This window comes from Erythrolamprus reginae, chromosome 3 (assembly GCF_031021105.1).
Source record: "Erythrolamprus reginae isolate rEryReg1 chromosome 3, rEryReg1.hap1, whole genome shotgun sequence".
In the NCBI taxonomy this organism is placed as follows: domain Eukaryota; kingdom Metazoa; phylum Chordata; class Lepidosauria; order Squamata; family Dipsadidae; genus Erythrolamprus; species Erythrolamprus reginae.
This window is the reverse complement of record NC_091952.1, coordinates 147872904-147899195: the sequence shown is the minus strand read 5'-3', so window position 1 is coordinate 147899195 and position 26292 is coordinate 147872904. Positions and strand designations below refer to the sequence as shown.

General features: G+C 38.2%; 1 protein-coding gene across 2 annotated transcripts in view; it reads right to left on the bottom strand.

Moving 5' to 3' along the window:
• Nucleotides 1-26292, bottom strand: part of CFAP61 (cilia and flagella associated protein 61) — a 135271-nt gene that overhangs the window by 93788 nt on the left and 15191 nt on the right. For both annotated transcript variants that reach the window (XM_070747004.1, XM_070747003.1), the window contains exons 7-13: nt 21359-21491; nt 16051-16204; nt 11732-11790; nt 9987-10061; nt 4134-4318; nt 1119-1158; nt 181-320 (exon numbers count right to left, since the gene is read on the bottom strand). In XM_070747004.1, the coding sequence (XP_070603105.1) occupies nt 181-320; nt 1119-1158; nt 4134-4318; nt 9987-10061; nt 11732-11790; nt 16051-16204; nt 21359-21491 (786 nt within the window). The remainder of the gene's footprint in view (nt 1-180; nt 321-1118; nt 1159-4133; nt 4319-9986; nt 10062-11731; nt 11791-16050; nt 16205-21358; nt 21492-26292) is intronic.

Sequence of the window (26292 nt, the reverse complement as noted above, 5' to 3'; positions counted from 1 at the left end):
AAGTTCTGAGTGGTCTTCAGAGGCTGTCCCAAATACATTGCATTGCAGTAATCCATTGACAGATGACAAGAGCATGAGTATCTGCCTAAAAGACTTCCCATTGTAGGAAATGGTATGCCTTAATTTCCAATCAAAACATTTTATTTGAAAACAGTTATGAGAGCAAAATATATTACTAACTTGAGCAATCCAGATCGGTGAAATATATATAGCTCCTGATCCAGTATACAATTGCTGAAGGGAATAATCCTAACAAAACTCTGGATCAGGTGAAATTCAGGGACCATATGTGGCACTGTGATGATGCAGAAGTCTTTGTCCTAAAAAGTACAGTAGTTACAAATTTTAAAAAAGGAACTGCAAATACAAAATATAGGAAAGGATTATAGAAAGTGAGCCAAGTCTTTTCCCACTTATCACTTTTCCTACTTCTTTACTAAACTTTCCTGCAATTTCTCAACAGGGCCTTGGACAAACTGTAGCCAGTTGAAGCACCTGCAGGGCAAGGCTGCCATTCCTTTGTCTAATCAATTTCTGAATTCAAGCCATGAAATAATTAATTAAATAAAAGCCACCCAAGGTCACCTCAAAGTGGGTGGCATATAAATAAATAAGCCCCATGTAGTTCTGCCTAGTATATTCATTTGCTAAGATGGCACTCTGTTAACTCAAGCTGGTTATCAGGTGGCATTGAAAGCCGATGGATAGATATTTATAGAAATAAATCAATATTATCATTGCTGCTATGCTTTTCTATTATCAAAGGCCACCTAGGATAGTTTGTTTTTACTTCAACGGAAAGGAAGAGGTGAGTATTGGTGCCAATTTTTAACAGAAATAAATAAATCAAATTGTCCTCCTTATGGTTTAGCATTGTGCCACCAAGTTATAATGTGAACAGGAACAGGAACAAATAAGTCTGTGAACATTCCATTGCTGACTCTAAAAATATTTACAATAATTCAAAAATTATTTGGTCATTTCCCCCCCTCAAAAACAATGTTGCCCTGTGCAAACAAGCATGATGTTTAGCAAATAATATTCTAGTAATTAATTTGCAAGAAATTAATTTATACACATTTAGTATGAAGAGTTTAAAACCAAAATGTTATACTTACTGGGAAAAGTTCAAAAACAAAAGGTAAGAAATCCAGTGACCTGTAAATAAAACCAAGTACTTTAACAAACACATGGTATTTGCAGCATGTAAATGCACTTTAGCCATATCCTCCAATTAAAAACCAAATATTCGCTGAAGCACAAACCCAAAAATTGATCAACAAAGTGCTTTAATGGATATTCCATTCCATTAAAAGTCAGTAATAGTAATCCTTTTGCCCTTCACACCAGAGTCTCTTAATTATCACCTCATTTTCTCTCTCCATTCATTCACTGAAAACAAATACTGTACTTCTCATCCACTTTTTGAGCTGACTTTTACTTCATCATTCTTTTCTACAGGTCCTTCTGGTGTGCATTTAAGCAGAAAACACCTTTTATCTTACTGTTCAATAATGAGCAGTTTGAGGAAACTACTAGGACACAATATTTATTTGTGGAAATAAGCTTAGGGCTAACCAAATCCTAGTGTTTTCCTGCTACACAATGTTTCTTTGTGGAAAAAAGCTTAGCGATAACGAAATCCTATTGTTTTCCTGTTTAGTTTACTTTCTGTATTTCATTCTCCAGTGGATAGATTTGACTCTCAGCATAAGCACAATGTAAGCAAGAGTCAAAATTAATAAGGGAAATGAAGGAAAAGCCCACAGAAGAGGGAAGAAAATCAACTAAGTTTCGTAGTTTAATGGGTAAAGTTGCTTTTAAATTAAGAGTGGCCACAGTTTTTCAAGCTAAGTATAGTAGTTGATGGTAGAGAAGAGGTTAAGAGACTGCCCTCTCAAAAGTGGTTGGGGCCAAAAGAATAATTACTCATGACTCAATTAAAAGCAAAATTAGATCAAGGAAAATTAAAATTAAATTGAAAATGAAATATAGTTAGCATAATGTTAGATGACAATCCCTATTGATGGGACTCAGAACATGTCCCTCTTACCTGATCTAATGACATGGTGGACACCCTTGCCCCAAACCACGATTGACTTTTTAGAATAAGTGATCACTTTCAACTATATCCAGGAGCAAATCTGGAGCCAGTGTAGTTGCATTCTGAAATAACTAATGTTCTTTAGGAACAACTATATGTAGAGTGCCTTGCATTAAAGTGGTAACCACAGAATGAGTTACTACATACTGTGCCACCTAATCCAGGAACAGGCATAAGAGGTGCACAACACTAACCTGTGCAAAGGTTCCCCAGGCCATGGCTGCAATTCAAACAAAAACTGTGCATTGAAGAGGACACCAAAATCACAGATCAATTTTGTCTTGAATAGTTCAGTCCCATCCAGAACTAAGGATGGAATATCAGCAGAACCAGAAGACTCTGATACCCAAAACCACAATGTCTTGCTAAGGTTGAGCTAAAGCCTTTTCATCCTATGCATCCCGGTTTGGCCCGGTTCTGCAAAGAAGCATCTGTATGCACCCAGTTCTGCATGTGGAGAAACATGCACATGAGCACCAGAGCAAACCGGTCGCCACGGGTTTTAAAATCCATTACTGATGCAAACCTTGTTCAATCCCATTAAGACCTCTGTGGCCTGCAGGCACTAAAACTCAATCTCTTTAATGTCACTTGGCTGTCTGGGGGCAGAGACACAAAGGTGAACGTTACAGTACTTCAATATTAGTCCATGCCTTTGAAAGACCTCATCCAGAGTTTTCATGTAGATGGTTGTGGAGAGTGAGTCAAGCCCTGAGGAACACTATATGAAAGGCCATGGGCAGAGTTCTCCTCGCATCTATCAGCCTTTTGAGGTAGACCAAATTAGCTACTGCAGCTACTACTGTCATTATATGATTACAATTACAGAATCTTGTATATACGAATATGCCTCTCACTCCCTCTCTTTGTCTTTGCGAGGACGAGGGAAGGTCAAGTCTGAAATACTTCCTCAAAACTACATTTTTGTTTTGGATTCAAATTTATTTTATCTGACTGTTGTATTGGCTGTCGTTCTTCCTGTTCCTCAAGGTTATTCCCATAGCCTCTTACATCATCACACTGACTTGGCCATAGAAGTGGAAGGAAAACCAGCACAACTCTATGTCCCAACTCAAAACTACATTTTTGTTTTGGATTCAAATTTATTTTATCTGACTGTTGTATTGGCTGTCGTTCTTCCTGTTCCTCAAGGTTATCCCCATAGCCTCTTCCATCATCACACTGACTTGGCCATAGAAGTGGAAGGAAAACCAGCACAACTCTATGTCCCAACTCATACAGATCAGATCAGATTAACAGAGTTGGAAGGGACCCTGCAGGTCATCTAGTCAAATCCCCTTGTCCAAGCAGAAGACCCTTACATCTACCTCTACCTAGGATCAAACTCACAACCTCCTGATTGTGAGGCAAGAGCTCCACCTCTAGGCCACAGCAGCTGGCTAGCTAGTCAGGATATCATAGTTAATAGTATCAATGTCATCATGTAAATGCCACAAATTAAATAATTCATTCAGATGCTAGAATAAATTCTGTACATCATAGTGACATTTGTTTGATGATGTCTCTTTGTACGAATCATTATTTTGTTGACATTACAGTTTGCTGCACACATTCCTGAATGGGGGACTAGGAGTTACAGACAGGCAAGTTGTCTTGACTTTTTCTTTCAGAATAAAAATGTCATTAAGTTGTTGGTGTTATAATAATAATAACACAGAAAGCAAGAGTAACTCCCTTTCCTGTAATGTTCTATGGTTGCTATCTCAATTCAATATTCCTATGTAAGTAAATGACTGATATCACTTTTATCAGAAAAGTAATATTTATTTTCCAAGTTCCAACAATATACTTACATTTAAAATTCTCTGTACAGTGAACTGTCCTATTTATTTTCTACCTATCTATAAATTATAAAGAGCTTGATCTTATAAAAGCTTGATAAGCAAGAAATATCTATTTCAAGTAAATAGAATATTACATTGATCAATTATATGAAATATGACCGGTTTCAGGAAATTCATTTTTGCCCTTAAATTGCTTTGATATCATGTATCTAATATGTACTTGCCTTGTTTCATGTTGCTCATCAATACAAAAGAGCTGGATACAAAATGCATTTACTTCTCCTTTATATATAGGATGGAAACGTTGTGTTTCCAAACTAGTAATAGATGGTGTTTCAGTTGCTTTCAGATCCTTAGGTTTGTCGCTTTCTAATGACTGTAATGAAACCTGAGCAAGTATTCCCTCTTTCTGCAATAAGAAGTAATAAAAAAAGAGAAGCTTGGTTTCATTTATAATAGCACACTGCAATATTATTCACAAAATCTTTGAGACTTTATCTTGAAAAACAGAGTACAGATGTAAAACCAGTAATATGCATCACCTTATATCTATATACTACTAGTGTGAGTGTTTGTAGTGTTTGTATGTACACACACACATACTAAATACAAACTAGAATGAAATAAAATTCATATTAAAGGAGAGTGAGTTTGAGTGTTTAAGGCAGCAGGCTAGAAACCAAAAAACTGAGTCCTAGTCCCATTTTAGCCATGAAAGGCAACTGAGTGTCACTCTCTCTCAGGCCAGCTCTTCTCACAGGGTTGTTGTTGTGAGAAAATAGAAGAATGGAGCATTAGATATATTAGCCACTTTGAGTTATTTATCAAAATAATGTAATGGCAGAATATAAATACATATGTAAACCAAGATATCTCAAATAGGCTTATTCACAGAATGTATCCCAAAACTGTGCCCCATGATTGCTATGAAATTGAAATTTGGCAAATTTGACAAATTTTGGCAAATTTTATAAAACATTACATAAAAATTATCATAAAACAATTCATGACATAATACAAAATGTCACAAAACATTTCCTGGGCTGATGTTTGACTGTGGTATATAATATAGGGCTATTCTCAAAATCTTTGAATGTATATCCCAATTTTTTCAGTCAAGGCAGTTCTGTCCTTGTTGAAGGCACTGAAGAATCTGATAAGGAAATCTCTCTGAAAGGAAGATGCAGTGGATCGTGAAATGTCTAGTACTTTTATATGAGGAACATCTTCCCTGTTATGCTTTATTAACGCCATAGTTCAAATTTCAGTCAACAAATAAGAAAAAAGTAAAGCTAGATTCTTCCTCCAAATCAATTCAGAATGAACTTTTTTGATAAGTGTTCAGTTTCAAGAAATCCATGCAATGGGATACAGTGTATACAAGTCAATTCTAATAAAGACAAAAAGGTAAGATTTTTTAAATTGTTTGTTCCTGAGAACATGCAGCCTTAGAGATCTTTTTTTTAGTAATGCAGTAAAGCAGGGATAAATATAATAAATATGTAGGATTACCAGAGAATGTAGTTAGTGTGGAGGCTGCAACATCTAAATAAACTGAAATTTTGGTAAGTCTTTTTAAAATTTAAAAATTCTTATACTGAAAAGCTAATGTGATTCTCTGGAAATTTTAAATGCTTCTGATATAAATCTTTACAGATCTATAAAGGAATAGGTTGGGAGTTTTATAGAAAATATGTTTACCACTCCTAGATGGATTCAGCATCCAAAGTATGGATCAAGTTCAGGACAGTGGAAGGTTCTAGGCTGGCTGTGAAGCAAGTTATGAGGTTGATCTTAGCTGAAGGAAACTTTACCCAAAATGTTGTACTAGCTGATTCATTCATTCATTCATTCATTCATTCATTCATTCATTCATTCATTCATTCATTCATTCAAATAATGGAGACAACTCATTAGTTTGCCAGTTCTTTGACATCCCCACAATCAGGTACTATTAGATCTCAAGGATCTTTGTATAGTTAGGAATAATAGTGCCAATTTAATCTCAAGGAGAAGCTATTCAGCAATGTGCCACAGCTGAGAAAAACTTCTGCCTAGGACCCACCAAATGTAGCTCCCTAAATGATGGAACTACTACTTCTTGCGAACATATCTAATTCTCTTTCTTCTTATTTTCCTCACAACAAAATTTCATTTTTAATGTTGGCCAGTGTGCTAACAGTAAAAAAATGACAATAAAACTTATCTTAACCTATCCTGTCCTGTTGTATCTTATCTTACCTTATTTTAATAACAGTCCTGTCAGGTGGGTTGGGCTGAGACACAGAGATTGGTCCAAAGTCACAAAGCTAGCTTTCATGCCTAAGGGAGGTCTAGAAATTCCCAGGTTTCTTCAACACTATATCACATTGGTTATAATCCTACATGTTTTACCTGTATTTACCTGCTACTGATGTTGAAATAATGCTTCAAGTACTTATTCTGAAAATAACAGAGAGTCTGAGAATTTCTCCCATTATTTTAGGTCTAGAAATCAAGATCCCAAGGCTCTGTTATGTGAGAGTAGTGAGACTTTGAAGACTGATGGCAGCCCTTCTAATAGCAAGGTCACAAAACAGGCGGTAGGTACTAGGACCTTGACTTAATTTTAATACCCTTGAACCCACTTCTTTGGAAAAGACGACTCTGTTTTAGGTCCCTTCTTCTAGAAAATGTTAGCACCAGGGACCTCAGAAATGACCTTCTCTGTCGCCACCCATCTCCCATCATTACAACAGCTCCAACTCTTTTGGGATTTAGGAAAGCCATTAAAATATGTTTCAGATAGCCATTGGGTATCTCTATAAAGTGGCTCTCCTCTCGTCCTTTATTGCATGACTATTTATATTACTGAATATTTGTTCAGCACAACAGGATCAATAATTATTATGTAATATTATTTTGTTTTTTTAAACTTTATTATGAGTGAAAAGTACACAGCTCATTCAGTTGCAAATGAAGTTATTTATAAGCCTGAATAAATAAATAACAAGTCCAACAAATAAATAAATGAGATTCATTGGGAAGGGAGTGTTTTCCTGGAAGAGAGAAATGAAGTAATTGAAGAAATGATGTCTACGCTTCAGCCAGCTGCAAATCCACTGAACTATCCAGGGATTAAGTCCAATCTTCACTAATTTATCTATCAGCTCTTTATGTGGAACCGTATCAAAGGCTTTGCTGAAGTCCAGATAGGCAATATCCACGGCACCACCTTCATCCAACACCTTTGTGACATAGTCAAAGAAATCAATGAGATTAGTCTGACATGATTTGCCTTCAGTAAAGCTATGCTGATTTGGGTCCAATAAGTTATTGTTTTTTAGGTGCTGATTTATCCTATTTTTGAATAGAGTCTCCATCATTTTAACTATAACTGATGTCAAGCTAACTGGCCTGTAGTTACCAGCTTCTTCTCTACTGCCCTTCTTGTGGATAGGCACAACATTGGCCATTCTCCAATCCTCAAGAACATCTCCTGTTAACAGGGATTGGTTAAACAAATCAGTCAGGGGGGTAGCAATGACAGATCTGAGTTCTTTAAGAACTCTGGGGTGGATGCCATCTGGACCCATTGCCTTATTTATCTTTAATCGTTCAAGTTCTTCTAAGACATCGGCTTCTAAGATCACTGGAGTTAAATCCATACAGCTGGAAGCAATGCTATATCCCTCTATAGTATTATATTGTAAGGTGTCTTTTGAGAAAACTGAACAGAAGTAGCTATTGAAATGGTCAGCGATCTCCTTATTCCCATCAAGGAATGTATTATTCCTGGTCCTAAGCTTCGTGATGCTGCAGTTTTTCTTCTTCCTATCACTAATATATCTGAAGAAGGTTTTATCCCCCTTCTTTACAGATTTGGCAATTTCTTCTTCTTTTGAGGCTTTAGCAGCATATATTATCTGTTTTGCCTCCTTCTGTCTCATTTTATACACCTCTCTATCAGCTATACTTCCAGACTCTTTATAGCCCTTACATCATTGCTAAACCATATCGGTTTCTTCTTCCTTTTATCTTTAGTTATTTGCCTTACATACAGTCCAGTGGCTTTTAAGATGGCCTTTTTTTAATACAGTCCACTGGGTGCTTGCTCCTGCCATTTTACCCCTCCCCTTTAATTCAATATTTAAATATTCCCCCATTGCATTAAAATTTGTTTTTCTGAAATCCAATACTTTGGTTGCAGTATAGGATTGCTCACAATCAGTTTTTACATCAAACCACAAACATAGGTGGTCACTGCAACCTAAATTTTCTCCTACCTTAACCTCTGAAACCCAATTCCCATTCGTAAAAACTAAATCTAGAATATTCTCCCCTCTAGTTGGTGTCTTAACCAGCTGTGCCAGAGCTGCTCCTGTAAAGGCCTCTATTATATTCTTACTTTTGCATGTAAGGGCACTGGGGATATTCCAGTCAACATCAGGCATGTTGAAATCACCCATAACCACAATATCTCCCTTTACTGCCATTTGGGTAATTTCATCCACCATCTTGTTGTCATATTCCTCAGATTGCCCTGGAGGCCTATAGATCACCCCAATTCTAATGACAGAACCTTCTTTATTTTGCATGCAAACCCAGAGAGTCTCCAGATCTTTACATGTATTTTGAATTAGTGTTGTTTTTAGACTCTCCTTAACATAAATGGCTACTCCACCTCCCCTTCTCTTTATTCTATCCTTCCTATACAGTGTATATCCTGGTATGGATATTTCCCATTCATTAGAATCCTTAAACCATGTCTCAGTTATGGCAACCAGATCCAAATTATTTCTAGATATTATGGACATTAACTCACAGAGCTTGTTGCTCAAGCTTCGAGCATTTGTGCACATTATCTGAAGAACATTATTTTCATTATTAGTTTGCCCCTTATCATCAACAACTACATCTATTTTATTTGCAGCTCCCTTTCCATAAGCTTCCAGAAACTGATTTATCTTCATTGGTCAGGGACAGAAATCATCCACATCAGTTACATCTCTGTCCCCTTTACCTAGTTTAAATGCCTGTCCAAAAAGGTTCTGAACTCACTGAGCACCTGGGTACCTCTGTATGATGGATGCAAACCATCCCTCTTAAACAACTCCCTATTAGACCACCTACTGACATCATGACTTACATAGCCAAAACCTTCAGCTTTACACCACTGCCTTAACCACACATTAAACTCTCTGATGCAAGTTGTTTTATCCTCCTGGCCACAAACCGGTAACACCTCTGAGAAAGTCACTGACTCAGTTATTTTACCCAGCTCCACACTTAGACATTGGAAATCTCTTTTTACTACATTAACATTTCTCTCTTCTTTTCTATCTCGCTCTGTCTGTTGCTCTCTCTCTTTCTTTGTCTGTCAGCGAAGCGGCTGTGAGAGTGCTTTCTCGTAGTGCTTCAGGAACGCCTGCCCAGCCTCTCCTGCAGCCTCTTCGCTGACAACCCGGGACGAAAGTGCTCCCAGCGAAGGGCTGGGGGGGGGGGGGCGTTCCCGAAGCGCTCCAAGAAAGTGCTCTTGCAGCCCCCTCGCTGGGTGCGCGGATGAGGAGGAGGAGAAGCCGCCACTCGCTGCAGCAGCGAGCCCAATTTAGTGTTTCGGCTAGAAGCCCCCCACTGGAGAAAATAGTCATATTTTACAGAAAATGGGTAATAATTTTATACCTTATATAAAGTATAATATATTCAAAATCTGCAGAAAATGATAGTAAGAAAAGAAATGATGAACTTTGAAATAAAAAATATTAAGTGGAAATTATAGATAATCAAAATAAAAAGAATATTTTTAAAATTAAAAGAAATGAGGTCAAGCACCATGAGACAAAGAAATGTAGATTTCTCCCAAAAGCTGGAATTATAACAAATTTATAATTTAGCATCAGAAAGCATTATAAAGTACTGGCATGCATTGCTAAAATTCTCTGGCAACCTTTATAATTTATTGCTACACATGACTCATAAACTCTTATCTAATTCTTAACTTAGATTTAGAAGATATAAATAAACCTACAGTAGATGCAGAAGATATAAATAAGTAAGATATTAAAAGTTAAGTCCACAATATCAGACTTGGCACTTGCCTGAATGCTTTCTTTAGATAGTGTTGCATTTGCATTTGAAGTTTCAGAAAGGCTACTTCCAATTTTGCTGGTTCTCTGTCAGAATACAAATTAGAGGGGATAGAAAAGTCTGTTAACAACATTTATACGTTTCTGTTATATCTAAAAACATTATGTGAGTTTCTGGTCATAGCTAATCAATAGTACTGTACTGGTACATTATTTTGGAAGCCATAGCAGACTTTAGGATTATGAAATATTGTAGTCATCATTTTGGCAGTATTTTCATTTCTGAACACACATTTTAATAAGCGTTTGATCAGAAAATTGCCTTGTAATATTCCAAGAAATGTAAATAGTGAAGGATAAGGATTGCTTGATTGTACATAATTTTTTTGGAACATCTATCTTTGCAAATATGGATTCTGTACCCATGTAGTCTCAATGCAAGATTTAAATGCTTTAGACCTGAGGAGGTCTCATCTCCCAACTATGTAGAGGTGGTCCTCATTTAGCAACTACAGTACCTTGTTTAGCAATGGTTCAATAGTATCAAACTGAATATAGACTTCATAGTTTATGGATTGTAATTTTGGTAGTACTGACAATGCATAACTGATAGACTGGATTTTATTATGGATTTTATCTGTTTTTTATCATTTTATCCTACAACTTTTTTCGGTATAAGATTTTTTATTTTTCTCCACCATGAAATAAAACAATATATAGTTATAAACACAACAACAATGCTTAAAATCAATCATATGCAAACTTTTCTTTTCTCATTACTCGCTCAATGGAGGGTCTTATCTCTCCCTGTATAAAATTTTCTGTTAATTTTATACGTTATTAGCAATCCTTAAAATTCTAAATTAATTTTTTTCTCTCACTGTCTTACTACAAAAGATTACAACAATGTAAAGAATAATAAAATCTCTTTTATCTAAATTTAATCTTATATCATATAGCTAATTAAACATTCTATATATATATATATGTATCTTTAGTAAAAGAAACTATTCATAATATGTCACCTACATTGTAAAATAAAGTTCTATCTGTTTAAATCTAAGCAAAGTAAATTTTGTGTTATATCATTATATAGTGCTACTACCATTTCTCATCTTATCCTACAACTTTTGATTGTCTATTCACTGAGTATTTTTATTTGTTTTGGTTTATGACTGTAATAATAAATTTGAACTTTGAATACCAAAAAGAAATGTTTGTTTGGAAGTTTAAAAAGGATGCACACAGCTTTCAAACTTTCTGGTCTGGAACAATCTAACAAAGCTAATATTTTAATTTCTTTTAGGATAGATCTGTAATGTAAACATACTTTTCACCTTAATTCACATAAAGTTATTATAAGACATCAAATACAATGGTAACATATACAATTTTGGGGGGGGAAAGGCTAAGTTAGTCTGTTTATATTAAAAAAATTATTTATGATAATTTAAGGATTATTAGAGCCCATTTCATCATAAGCAGCTATGTGTATGTGTGAAGTAATTGAACATATATTAAACATCCATGGATTCTACATAAATGTAACTATGAAAAAGTATGTAAATCTAGCTATAAATATACAATTTATCATTCTTCAGCTATATACAGTTTTCAAAAAACAAAGCTAAACCCAAATCTTAATATATATTGTTTAATTTCCGGGCACAATATTTTAATGCTCTTTGCAATATGAAAGTCCAATTTCATTACGAAGATTTAATTTTCAGCATTAAGGTGTTCCAGCCCATATTTACCTGGGTGTCTATATTCTGGATATCCGTCATCTCTTCTACTAAGATAATGTTTTCGTCTTCTGAATGAGGAAATGGGAGTAAGAGAAAATAAAGCATAAAATACATTATAAAATAAGCAGTTTTCTGATAGTATGAACTGATTTTTATGTTCAATTTTATGTTCTTTAAACTTTTGACAGGCGAAATGAGTGCTGAAATGTGGATTCCTAATAAGTCTACCCAGAATGAAATACCTTTGAGCTCAACAGCATCGTCTTCTAGGTAGAGATGTCTAATAACCTATACTCGATTATTTATAATTATACATTTTAATTTTCAAAACTTCAGAGAGACAATATTTTCAAAAATTCATGATGATTGCAACTTAATTTTTTTACACCTTCATGATGATTTCTTTTTTTTTTCCAAATATTTTTATTAATTTTCTTTAAAATGACAAACAAACTTACAAACATTTAACATACATTGTAGGGATGTATCATCCCTGCTCTTCTCAAAAGTATAATTGCAGATACAGAAAAAGGAATACACAGTTAAATATCTAATTCAATGCTACTAATACAAAAAATATCTAGTAAAAAAAAAATTTACTGTCATATAAACATTTCTAATTAATTTCAAGTCAAAAAATTCTTTAGAAAAAACAAATTTCTATTCTATCTATGTAAACTAGATCTAATATAAATCTTAATAAGAAAAAATCATCTAAAATATCTATACTTATTGCTACTCTTCTTTCTTTATTTTTTTATTCTTATCTATCCATTCATAAACATTGTTCCATGTTGCGTAAAATTTGGTTTCTTCCTGTTCATTCAAGCGTCTTGTCATCATGTCCATTTCCGCGCAGTCTAATATTTTTGCAATAACTCCCTCTTCTTTGGGGATATCTTCCCCTTTCCAATTTTGCGCGTATATAATCCTTGCCGCTGTGAAAATATGTATAATCAAGTACAAAATTTCTTTTTTATAATTTTGGTTAGTAATTCCTAGCAAACAAAACTCCGGGGTGAAATCTATTTTCTGCTTTGTAATTTCTTTTGTCATTTTTTCTATCATTTTCCAGTACATTTTAGCTTTATTACATGTCCACCATTGATGGTAATAGGATCCTATTTCTTTCTTACATTTCCAACACAGGGGTGATGTCTTTGGGAACATTTTTGCTAATCTACTTGGTGGGAGATGCCATCTATAAAACATTTTAATTTGGTTCTCTTTCAAAGAAACTGATTTAGTCATTCTCCAGTTACACATCCAAACTTTCTCCCATGTATCTAAATCAATTTCTTTACCTATGTTTCTACACCAATGTATCATACTGTCTTTTAATGTTAGTTCAATATTCTTGTGGGTAATCAAATATTTATATATTTTTCCAATTACTCTGTTGTGGTTTTTAGTGATTAACTCACTTAACAGGTTTTTACTTTTGTTAAATATATAGAGTGTACTATCTTTCTGATATCTGGATCTAATCTGTGCGTAATGCCACCAATCAATTTGTATCCCTTCATCTTGTAATTTAATTCTAGATTTTAATTTCATTTGATTGTCTAACAAGTCTTTATATCTTATATTTCTTGAATCATTAATGGAATTTGGATGTATTATTGCGTCCAAGGGGGTAACCCAATCTGGAATTGTTAAAAAGTGGTTTTTCTTTATGTCTTTCCAGACATCAAATAAATATTTTCTCAGCGTGTGTCTTTTAAAGTAAGAATGGTTTTTATCTTTATCGTACCACACAAAAGCATGCCAGCCAAGCATGAGGTCATGTCCTTCTAATATTGATGTTCTCATGTCCTCTAAAGTTATCCAATTTTTAATCCATGTTAAAGCGGCTGCCTGATAATATAGTTTCCAATTTGGGAGCGCAAAACCCCCCCTCTCTTTTATGTCTTCTAACATATTTATCTTAATTCTTGCCTTTTTCCCTTGCCATAAAAATTTTTTAACCACATTTGTTAAGTTTTTAAAAAAGTTAGCCCCTGGATTGATTGGGATCACTTGAAATAAAAATAATACCTTAGGTAAGATATTCATCTTAATCGTAGCAATTCTTCCCAAAAATGATATTTTTAAATTGTTCCATATTTCTAGATCCTTTTTAATTTCATTAATTAATTTTATATAATTATCATTTTTTAATGTTATTGTTTTGGTTGTTAGCCATATTCCCAAATATTTTACTTTTTTAACTATTCGCATTCCAGTAATACATTCTAAATTGCTTTCTTGTATTTTACTCATGTTTTTAGTTATAATTTTTGTTTTATTTTTATTTATTTTCAAACCTGCCACCTTGCCATATTGTTCTATTGTTTGGATTAATGTTGGTGCTGTGACTAACGGATCTTCCATTATAAAAGTCAAATCATCTGCAAAGGCCTGGACTTTGTATATCTCTTTTCTAACTGTTAAACCTTTTATCTTTGGATCTGATCTTATTTTTATTAAGAGTGCTTCTAAAGTCATAATGAAAAGAAGAGGTGATATGGGACATCCTTGCCGTACTCCTTTATTTATTTTAAACGCTTCTAATTGTTCATTATTTAATATAATTTTTGTCGTTTGTTCTGAATAAATAGCGTCTATTAAATTAACAAATTTGGGGCCGAATCTCATTTTATTTAATTGCATCTTTATAAATGTCCAATTCACGTTATCAAAGGCTTTTTGAGCGTCTAAGAACATTAAAGATAATATTTTGTCTGAATGTTGCTCATAATACTCTAATACATTAATAATTGTTCTAAGATTATTTTTAATTTGTCTACCTGGAAGGAAACCATTTCGGTCTGAGTGAATTTTGGTATTTATCACATTTTTCAATCTATCTGCATATATTGCTATAAAAATTTTATAGTCTACATTCAATAAAGATATTGGTCTATAGTTTTTAATTTTTTCTTTTGGTGTATGTATGATTTCAAATATCTATTCATTAGGCAAAACCTAGACTAAGGGGATTAGGAGTCAAGTACAGCTGCTTGGGTAAAAAAAATAAAAATCTGTCGGATGGATAATTCTATCCCATTAAAGAGCTAGTACATTTCAGGAAGGATACCTCTTCTGATACCTGAAAACTATATGCATATAAAATAGTGGCAGTTTAGATCTTTGTTGATGGGTGAGTGGGTTTAAGCGAGCACAGGTGTATCGGTATTAGTTGTTGCAGCAGGTTACATCAGTATTAGTGTTATCAGATCACTATTATTATTGTTATTCATTTGCAGGAATCTGGTGCATCACAAAAGCTTTTTGCTGCAATCCAGTGGTCACTAAGCATATAGGATGTTTTTGTCTACCACCTACATTTATTTGCAGCTCCACCTCCACCCCTCATCTTGGCCCAGCCAAATGCTTGTTTAATCTATAGAGACATGCCAAACATGCAGTTGTCCATGATTTTTTTTTAAGCCTGTAGGCCTGATTGGGGCTTTATTTCTGTGGGCCTAAGATAGTCATCAAACTTGCGTAGAATATATTTATATCAACAGGGAGAATGGCAAGTCTTGGAAATATGTACCACATTCTTAGAGTTGTGACTGAAAGGCATGTAAACTTGGAATTATCTGATATAGTTATAATATATTCCACTGAAGCAGGAATCTTCCAAAAACTTGCAAGGAATATGAGATCAGCAGTTTATTTTTAAATCATCTGAAGCCTAATAAACAAATTAACTTTTAAAAAACTGAATAATAATAATAATAATAATAATAATAATAATAATTTATTAGATTTGTATGCTGCCCCTCTCCGAGGACTTGGAGCATCTCACAACAATACATCATGTACAAATCTAATGTTAAAAACAATTTAAAACCCTTATTATAAAAAGAAAACAATCACACAACCTAACAGACCATACATAAACTATAATAGCTAGGGGTATGTCAGTTTCCCCATGCCTGGTGACAAAGGTGGGTCTTCAGAAGCTTTCGAAAAGTAAGGAGGGTGGGGGCAGTCCTAATCCCTGGGTGGAGTTGATTCCAGAGGGCCGGGGCCACCACAGAGAAGGCTCTTCCCCTGGGTCCCGCCAGACGGCATTGTTTAGTCGACGGGACCCAGAGAAGGCCAACTCTGTGGGACTTAATCGGTCGCTGGGATTAAAAACTAGCTATTATTAAAATGTCATTTAATCTAACACCTTAATTTTGTTTTTTTCAAAAATTAATACAACTAGTATATATTTTCATGCACCATTTCTTATGCACAGTTTTCTCTATGGAAATGGTTAGTCTGCTAGGAAATATATTAGCCCAAGGTATTTTTAGCAGTAAGTTAAATTTTACAAAATATTTTGATTTCACCTGTAATTTCACTTGAAACGCATGGTGGTTTAAGAATATCATCTGGATGTGGTTCGCAAAGTCCATTGAAAAGTCTCAAGTCATAGCAGTCGTGAAGCAGCTGTACATTCACTTCAGAACATATACTCATGAACCCTACTGCTAAGCCATTATCCTGAAAAATCCATTAAAATGCTGTTAAGGTTTTTGCCCTCCCAAAAATAAGGATTCTCACAAAGTAAGAAAATATACCATTTAACTTCTTGAACTAAAATCCATACTCCTTGCTTATAATATAGCAGAGGACCTCTGACACATATATACAGTGATCCCTCGATTTTCGCGGTCTCGATTTTCGCGAAACGGCTATACCACGGTTTTTCAAAAAATAATAATTTAAAAATAGCCCGCGGTTTTTTTTCTATACCACGGTTTTTCCCGCCCGATGACGTCATACGCCATCACCAAACTTACGTCTGCCGTTGCTGATTGGCCGAAATCTCAGCCAATCGGCTTTGCCATCGCAAAAAGTTTGCCCGGCAACACTGATGCACCGAAATCTCAGCCAATCAGCGTTGTCATTGCAAAATTTCACCCGACAATGCTGATGGACAGAAATCTCGGCCAATCAGTGGTGTTAGCCCAGCGTGCTTTGGAACTTTTGCAACTTGTTAAAACTTGTTGGAAGATGGCTCCTAAACGTTGCACGCAGAGTGGAGGCGGCGACGCTAAAAAGAGCAGGAAGATGCTGACAATTAAGGAGAAAATTGAACTTTTGGACATGCTAAAAGAGGGATGCTCTTATGCAGATGTTGGTCGGCATTATGGGATCAACGAATCGAGTGTGCGATACATTCGGAAAGACGAAAAGAAGATAAGGCAAACTTCTCTGATAACATTCAACAAGGCTGCAAAAAGAATGGTGACGCCTAGAAACAAACGCCTTATGAAGATGGAAGCTGCTTTATCCATGTGAGTACAAGACTGCCGTAAAAAGAGCATTGCTTTGGATACCAACACCATACGGACAAAGGCACAGCAACTCTACACCCGTCTTGCAAACACAGAAGGAGGCGATGCAGATGAGGGAAACGCAGGTGAGGGCTGGGGTTTTTTATTCTGTCATTATTTAAGTGCTTTAACCATACAGTACTGTATGCTTTCATTCAAGAGTCACTTCTCTCTCCCTTTCCTGTCATTCTCTGCAGATGAAGGTGCTGGTGAAGGTGCTGATGACTCTGAAGACCCCCAGCCATCAACATCTTCTGCTTCTTCGGCCCCATGCACATTCACAGCAAGCAAAGGGTGGTTCGATAAATTTCAATGGCGCTATGGCCTGAAGAGTGTGTCATTGCACGGAGAAGCTGCCTCAGCAGATACAGGTGCAGCCGAGCAGTATGTCCATGGCACGTTTAAAGACCTAATTGCAGAAGGGGACTACCTTCCAGAACAGGTGTTCAACATGGACGAAACAGGCCTGTTCTGGAAGAGGATGCCTTCACGGACTTTCTTGATGCAGGATGAAGCCAAAGCCCCTGGTTTTAAGGCCCAGAAAGATTGGGTAACTTTGATCATGTGTGGGAATGCAGCAGGCTTCTTGATGAAGCCAGGGCTAATTTATAAGTCACGAAATCCAAGAGCCCTCAAGAACAGAAATAAGAATGCATTGCCAGTGTACTGGATGCATAATCCTAAAGCATGGATTACAAAAGCCCTCACGCGGGACTGGTTTCATCAGTGCTTCATCCCACAGGTGAAGGATTATTTGGCTGGCAAAGGACTCAATTTCAAAGTGCTTCTCCTAATGAACAATGCTGGAGGCCATGATGACCTGGCACATGAACATACTGGGGTGCAAGTCGAATTCTTGCCACCAAACACCACATCATTTATCCAGCCGATGGATCAAGGTGTTATCCGCGCATTTAAGGCACTGTACACGCGCAATTCCCTTGGAAGCCTCGTGGAAGCAATGGACGCTGATGAAAACTTCACATTGAAGGGCTACTGGCGTCAGTACACAATTGCATCGTGTCTGAAGAACATTCAGAATGCCTTAATGGATATGAAGTCACAGACAATGAATGCCTGCTGGAAGAAATTGTGGCCAGAAGTGGTGCATGATTACAAGGGATTTGCTCCCGAAGAAATTCAACATGCTGCAGTCCAGAAATCTGTGAAGCTGGCACAGGCACTGTGTGGAGAAGGCTTCATTGACATGACACCAGATGAAGTCAATGGTTTGCTTAATGAGCATGGCCTACCGCTGACAGACAAAGATCTGGAGGAGCTGACCAGGTCATCGAGTGAAGAAGAGGAGGAAGAGGAAGCTGAACAAGCTGAGGAAGAAGATGTTGGCCTAACGCTTGAGCGGCTTGCAGAACTGAACAGAGCTGCTGCACATCTCCAACACATGGTGGAACTTTGGGATCCCAACATGACTCGCTCTATACACTTTAAGGCCTCCCTTGACAACACCTTTGCACCATACAGAGCCATGTTAGCCCAGAAAAAGAAACTGCACCAACAACTGCCCATAACTATGTTTGTCACGAAAACCAAGAGGTCTGTCACACCATCACCTGCAGCGTCCATTGTAGAAATGGTGATAGAAGAAGATCCCGAGTTATCCTATTTATGCTACCCCCCCCCAAATGTAAATAAATATTGTTATCGTTTATTATCAGGTTGACTAAGTGTCTTATTCAATGTGTACAGTATAGGAATGTACAGGTACAGGTAGAGGTAATGGGAAGGGGAAATGATAATTAAGGGGATGGGAAATGGTAATTTATGGGTTAAAAGTGTTGGGACTGAGTGACATAGAAGAATGAATGAATGAGTGAGTGAATGAATGAATATTGTAAATTCAAACACAGGTGAGGGCTGGGGTTTTTTATTCTGTCATTGTTTAAGTGCTTTTACCATACTGTATGCTTTCATTCAAGAGTCACTTCTCTCTCTCTTTCCTGTCATTCTCTGCTTCAATCATTTTCTCATTTCTCTCTTTCTCTCTTTCTCCCTCTCTCCTTTCCATCTCGCTCTCTCTGTTGCTCTCTGTGAGAACCTCTGCCCCGCCTCCTGCAGCCCCCCTCGCTGACAGCTGGGACGAAAGCGCTCTATAAGCCAAGGGACTACAAGAGGGGTGGGCCGGGCATTCTAAAAGCACTCAGAGCGGCCGTAGCCACCAGCGCTGCTGCAGGAGGACTCGTGCCCCAAGAAAGCCGGTGAGAGGGGCGAATCGGGCGGGCGGGGGGTAGCGGCGAGGAGGCCGGAGGCGCTGGGTGGGTGGCCGACATTAAAAGCAATCATTGCCAGCACTTTCGTCGCTCCCCGCCTCCCTGCCTCCAACTTCAAGCCCTTGCGCGCATGCGCAAAAGGGCACGCATGCACAGATGGTGTTTTTACTTCCGCGCCGCTACTTCGCGGAAAATCGATTTTTGCGGGAGGTCTTGGAACGTAACCCCCGCGAAAATCGAGGGAACACTGTATCTATGAAATAAAAGGAAGAGGCATAAAGCAGTGCACTGTTTACTTTATGTTATCTGTGATGATTTTTCAAGCTTGAAAAGCAATAGTAGCATTTATATATCACTTCATTGTGCTTTACAGTCTAGTAGTCAGCAAATTGCCACCAAAGGTTCCCCGTCTTACTGACCCTGGAATGATGGAAAGATGGGAACACTTCCTAGTGCTTTACAGTCCTAGTAGTCAGCAAACCGCCACTACTAGGGCTATAGCAGTGGGCAGAATTAGCCTGCAATACTGAGTTTTACCCACCATGCTACCAGGGCTCTTCAAAACCATGCACCAGATTTAAAAAACAGCTTATATATTTCAGTTTAATCTGATAATTTCCAGTCTTAATTTTAAGAACAGCCCTATTGGTAGACACACTATTCTATCATATTTAATTAGCATTTAATCCATAGGTAGTCAGATGATACAGGGCATCCTCCTGAGGGTCAAAAAAGTCATGGCTCATGACCTTGGTGGGTAAAATTCCATTTTTTTAAAGTGTACCACATTTTTAAAATGAGCTAGGGCTTCACCCACATAGTCCTACTCTCTCCACCTCCCATGACTTTGCATCACTGGGAATTGTATGGTGTAATATCATCCCTTTCACCTGCTTCAACACCTATTGGCTACTGAAGACAATTTATGGCAATTATAAATTGATATAATTTGGGAAGTTATATATACTAAATGTTTCTAATAAACAAATAAATGTAGCTAATTATGTTGTCATTACATAATTACATAAAGAAAGAAATGAACTGGTCAACTTTAGGGTGGAAGATGAAGCCTACAATAGGATGCAATGAGCATCCCTATTCTTCCATTTAAAAAGTGAAAAACCTCTGGCTTTATTTAAAAAAATTATTTAATAATTTGTATGTTCAGGAAAAATACTTTTAAAAAGTCTTTTCAAAAACTATTGGTTTATTAATTAATTAACTGATTACTACTCTTCTTTGAGCAGGCTTGTGCATAAAGCTGTAGGGTGGTTATCCCATTGCTCCCTGTTTCCCATTCCCTCTAAGTACCTTATGTGTTTAATAACACTTAATTGTTCTGCAAGGTATTTGTCTATTATTTGATCTTAGCTCTGTGTTACCATCCTAGTGATTCATGCATCATTATCAACTATAATCTTATTTTTGGCAGAAATGGGAAGTTCTTGGGTTGCATTTAGCTTAGCTGTGCCAGTTTTTGCAACTTTCTGGATTCCTCCCTCATCCAGAATGTGCTATGAAAAATTAGTGGCAAACTGGCAATTTTCAGTGATTTGAGCTCCCATGCTAACATCTCTAGCTATAGGATCCCTATCCAATAACTGAATATATAAATCCAATAAATAAATATGTCTATTTCTTTGAGTTTTGGAATAATGACAAAATATAAAAGAACCATAAAAGCAGTAAATTCAAGATGATTATTATCTGACATGTAATATAAATAAAAGCCTAGAAGGAAACTGAATTGGAGCTCTGTATAAAAGATAAAACATGACAAATAATCTGTTTTGAGTAAAATGTGACATATTTATGTGTCTACTTTTTATGAGTTGTATAGGACAGTTAATTGAAGTTCTAGAAGCTTAGGAATCCTTCATTTAGAACCCACAGAAGCCCACAGGCAACCTTCCATAGTCAAATTTGCTGCCCACATACTGTACAAGAAATAAAACCATAGGGAACTATTTCAATCTTACTGAAATTAGGGGTGAAATATTATGAGATCTCTTGAATGAATCCAATTTGTCATTTTAAAAAATCAGACAAGTAGTTTATCTAGTAACTCATTGTTACTAACAAAGGCTTACCTCACAAACTACAGCAAGATTATTTTCATCTTGAGCTTCTATCAGTTCAGCAAGGAAATAGTCTCCATAGGTTTGTCTTAAAGTATCATTATGCCGTGAAAAGATTGGGGTGAGATCATCATGGTCTTCTACCCTACAAATGAGATTATCCTTTTGAGACAAAAATAACTTAGGATTCTATTTTTGTTTTAAATAATGTAAGTATAATGGATAAATGAAAGACATCAATAAACTTCATAAATGGACATTTTGCAAGATAGCATAAAATCTTATGCAGAGATAATAGTTTCCTATATTATAATAAATGGTCTTAGCAGATGCAAACTATTTAATCCATTTTAATATGAAAGCCTAACACATAGTATGTAAATTAATATAAGAAACAAGAAAAATGTCTTTCTTCAGCCATTGCTGTATAGTACAATCTCAGCTACCAGTATTTGGATTTACATCATAGTATGACAGAATTCTGATTTAACAGTAAACACCAAACAGTAGCACCAAATTAAAATCTTTCTTTCAGATTACCCATCAACACAACTATCCTTGGTTTATGAACCAATCCACTGGTAGAATTAATAGTCAAAATAACTGCAAATACCTTTTTAATCCTATGATTAAAATTAATCATGTGATTTTATATTGAAGGCTATTGGACTAAACAATATAAAATAATAGTTAAAACAATTTTACAAATGGAAATATAAACCGGTACCTGAAATTGTTACTGATTATTATCTAACCATGAGCTGTGCTAATTGTCAACAAACAAGAAGACAGATTAAATACAAAACATATCTAAAACAAGCTTTGGGTGGATGTAGTCTCATTTGAACTAGCAACTTAAAATATATCTTTACTTGATTGAGTTATATTTATACTAAAGCTTGCCCTTCCAATTATGAAGAATATATTGCATATAAAAGAAATAAATGCCTTATTTTAAGATTCAACAACACAGCAGAAAAAAATTCAGGATTGAAATATGATATGTTGTGCCTATCTGGAACAACCAGCTTTGAAATAAAATAAAAATACAGTTGTAACTGAATATGCCAGAAGTCGTTTGGCATTATAATAATAATCTGATTAGGGAAAAAGTGGGGAATTTTTGCACACATATGAAATCTAGGGGATTTTTAAAATTGAACTGGTACAGTATTCTTCTGGCTTAAGTCCTATACATAATTGTGCAGTATAATGAAACTTGATTTTAGGAGATATGTCCAATGATGTAAGGACAGATTTAGATTTACTTTTCTTGTTTTCAGGAATATGATCAGTAGGAGAGGTGTTTCTTAGTTAGAGTACCCTTACTGAAGTATCAGTAGTGAAAGAAATAGTTCTGCACTGTTTCAGTTAAATACAGTACATGAATTTAAAGAAGAATGAGAAATAAAAAGAGAGACTATACAGTGATCCCCTGGTTATTGCGTTCCCGACCATTGCGAACAGGCTAATTTGCGATTTTTCAACCCGGAAGTCAAAACACCATCTGCGCATGCGTGCCCTTTTTTCTATGGGCACGCATGCGTAGATGGCGCCGGGCAGATCAGCTGCTGGGCGGCTTCCCTAGGTCTTCCCCCTCTTGCTGGCGGGAGGGCGAGCGGCGGGCATCAGCAAGGAGTTTCCCCACCGCCCACGCAAACTCCTCGCTGCCGCCCGCCCTTCGCCCGCCCACGCCGTTCATTCTCGCCGCTTCCCAGCTGAGTCCTGAAGCGAATTCGCTTCAGGACTCAGCTGGGAAGCGGCGAGAGCGAGCGCGAGCGAACGGCTTGTCCGCCGCCCGCTCGCGCATCGCCCGCCCACGCCGTTCATTCTCGCCGCTTCCCAGCTGAGTCCTGAAGCGAATTCGCTTCAGGACTCAGCTGGGAAGCGCGAGCGAGCGGCGCCAGCGAACGGCTTGTCCGCCGCCTGCCTGCCCGCTAGCGAGGAGCCGAAGATTGGGGGCCGCGCGGCTGTTTTAAAACGTCGCCGCCGGCATGGGGGGCTTGCCAGCACCCCCCGGACCCCCAACCCGGGTTTGGGGGGCTGCTAGGAAGCCCCCCATGCCGGCGGCGACGTTTTAAAACAGCCGCGCGGCTTCCCAATGAGTCCCGAAGACAAACGCGGAAGTTCGCCTTTGACGTTTGTCTTTGGGACTCAGTTGGGAAGCCGCGCGGCTGTTTTAAAACGTCGCCGCCGGCATGGCGGGCTTCCTAGCAGCCCCCCAAAGCCAGGTTGGGGGTCCGGGGGGTGCTGGCAAGCCCCCCATGCCGGCGGCGACGTTTTAAAACAGCCGCGCGGCCCCCAATCTTCGGCTCCTCGCTAGCGCTGCGGAAGTAAAAACACCATCTGCGCATGCGCAGATGGTGTTTTTACTTCCGCAGCGCTACTTCGCTAAAACCCGCTCGTTGCGGGGGGTCCTGGAACGGAACCCTCGCAATGATCGGGGGATCACTGTATATACATAGACTATAATATACATAGGAAGGAAATATCATTTTCTAAGAAGACTCCCAGCATGGCCAAATCAAGGATCATAAAGAAGGAAAGAGTCAGACTAGATGTGAAGGGAACCAGTAGGCCTTGTGCTGGTAGAAAACAGCAATGGCAGGACTTAAAAGACTCTGAGATGAAGCTACGAGATAGATTTACAATGAACATAAAAGCTGTAGCTCTACTTCTTTGTTGCACTCAGTAAATAATTTTACATTTTTGAATTCCTTAGCTTCATGCTTGTTGCTGAGCCTGGCCTTAGCCTCTAATTTTTCTGAAGCTAAGGAGCCTTGCCTAAGAAATAGCATAATTTTACATTTTCAGGTTAACAAGGCTGAGAGATTTCCCCTGAATTAAAATAAGTGGGTTTTGGGTTGCAGTTTGGGCACTAAGTCTCTACAAGGTTCGCCATCAGTGCCTTAGACCAGCGTTTCCCAACCAGTGAAACTTGATCAAGTGTGCCGCAAAGCTCCTAGGGAAGCTCCAGCTGGGTGGGGCGCTGCCGGTGCCGGTACCTCTGACCTGGAGCTCCCACTCACAGCTACCCCCGGCTACTGCCCGATGCTGCTGTTGCCAGCGCTCTCCTGCTGGGTCCCAAAGAAGGAAGGCGGGAAAAAGGAGGCGTGAAGAATGAAGCTCTCCTTTTTCCCGCCTTCCTTCTTTGGGGCTCAGCAGGAGAGCGCTGGCAACAGCAGCATCGGGCAGTAGCCGTGGGTAGCTGCGAGTGGGAGCTCCAGGTTGGAGGCACCAGCACCGGCAGCGCCCCGCCCAGCTGGAGCTTCCCTGGCGTCGGCGGCAAGTGTCCTTTGGAGCCCAGTGGGAGGGCAAAGGCAGCGAAAGCAGGAGGGCGCCATCAGCAGCGGCACCAGGTAGTAGCCGGGGGATGGCAGTGGCAAGAGCTCCAGGGCAGAGGCACCGGCAGCGCCCCGCCCAGCTGGAGCTTCCCTGGCTGGGGCGGCAACCAATATCCTTTGGGGCCCGACAGGAGAGCACTGGCGGTGGGAGCGGGAGGGTGCCGGCTGCAGCGGCCCCAGGCAGTCGCGGGGAGATGGCGGCGGCAAGAGGGAGCTCCAAGGTGGAGGCACCGACGGTGGTGGTTGGCCGTGCTGCTGGACGCCGTACATGCTGGCGCTGCGGGGCTGGCACTGGCTCGCTGGCTGGGCCGGAGGTGCCAGCCACACGCCCATGACCAGCGTAGCGCCAGCATATATGGCGTCCAGCAACACGTTCAGCTGCCGCTGTCAGGGCTCCCGCTCACAGTCAACCGCTCTGCCGCCACCCTTGGCTACTGCCCAATGCCGCTGTTATCGGCGTGGTGTAACGAAAAAGAGAGAGAGAGAGAAAGCGAGATAGCAAGAGAGAGAGAGAAAAAGAGAGAGATAGCAAGAGAGGCAGAGAGAGAGAGAAAGAGAGAGAGAGAGAGAGAGAGAAAGAAAGAGAGAAAGAAAGAGAAAGAGAGACATAGCAAGAGAGGCAGAGAGAGAGAGAGAAAGAAAGAGAGATAGCAAGAGAGACAGAGAGAGAAAGAGAGAGATAGCAAGAGAGACAGAGAAAGAGAGAGAGAGAAAGAAAGAGATAGCAAGAGAGACACAGAGAGAGAGAGAGGAAGAGAGAGAGAAAAAAGGCAAGAGAGAGCAAGAGAGGGGGAAGGAGGGAGAGAGAAAGACATAGAGGGAGGGAAGGAGGGAGAGAGAAAGAGCAAAAAAGAGAGGAAGAAAGAAAGAAAGAGGGATGGAGAGAGAGAAAGAAGGGAAGGAAGGAAGAGAGAGAAAGAAGGAGGGAGAAATAGAGCGAAAGGGAGGAAGAGATTTTTTTTTGTCCAAACTTTTTTTAGACCCCCCCCCCCCCGCTCAATGTTCCCCAGGATTTTGAAAATATGAATAATGGGCCGCGGCTCAAAAAAGGTTGGGAAACACTGCCTTAGACACTGGATTTAGGGGGCAGAAATCTTTAAATAAGCCAAAGGTCCTTCAAATATTAAAGATTTAAATTAGCCAGCCTTGATTCATTCGTTATATTGCTTACCTGTTCCACTAATTATTTTATAAGAGAAATTAAGCTGGATTTTTCTTTCTCTGTCTTTTTGTTTTGCTAACCCCGGTTTCACTAAATGCTATATACCAATGGACACATGATCTAATTTAAAAGGTCTATGATGACCTCTGGTGGTCAATTAATGATTGGATACTCCCAGCTCCTTTACTACTTGTCAGAATGTGAAGAAACCTATATAATTAAATGATTTATTTTAAGAAACAAACTATATGGCATAAGCATGTGGAGTTGATCATTGTGATAGTGAAGCAATTTTCTTCTTTTTTAAATATTAAATGCCTTTTAAATATATTTCTAAGTAGAGATATATGAGAGGACACTTGCACATTTAACTAGTTACCATAGAAACTAAGCAAGTATCTCGGTGCTGTCATTTCAAACTGCTTTTGAGAGAATGTTTC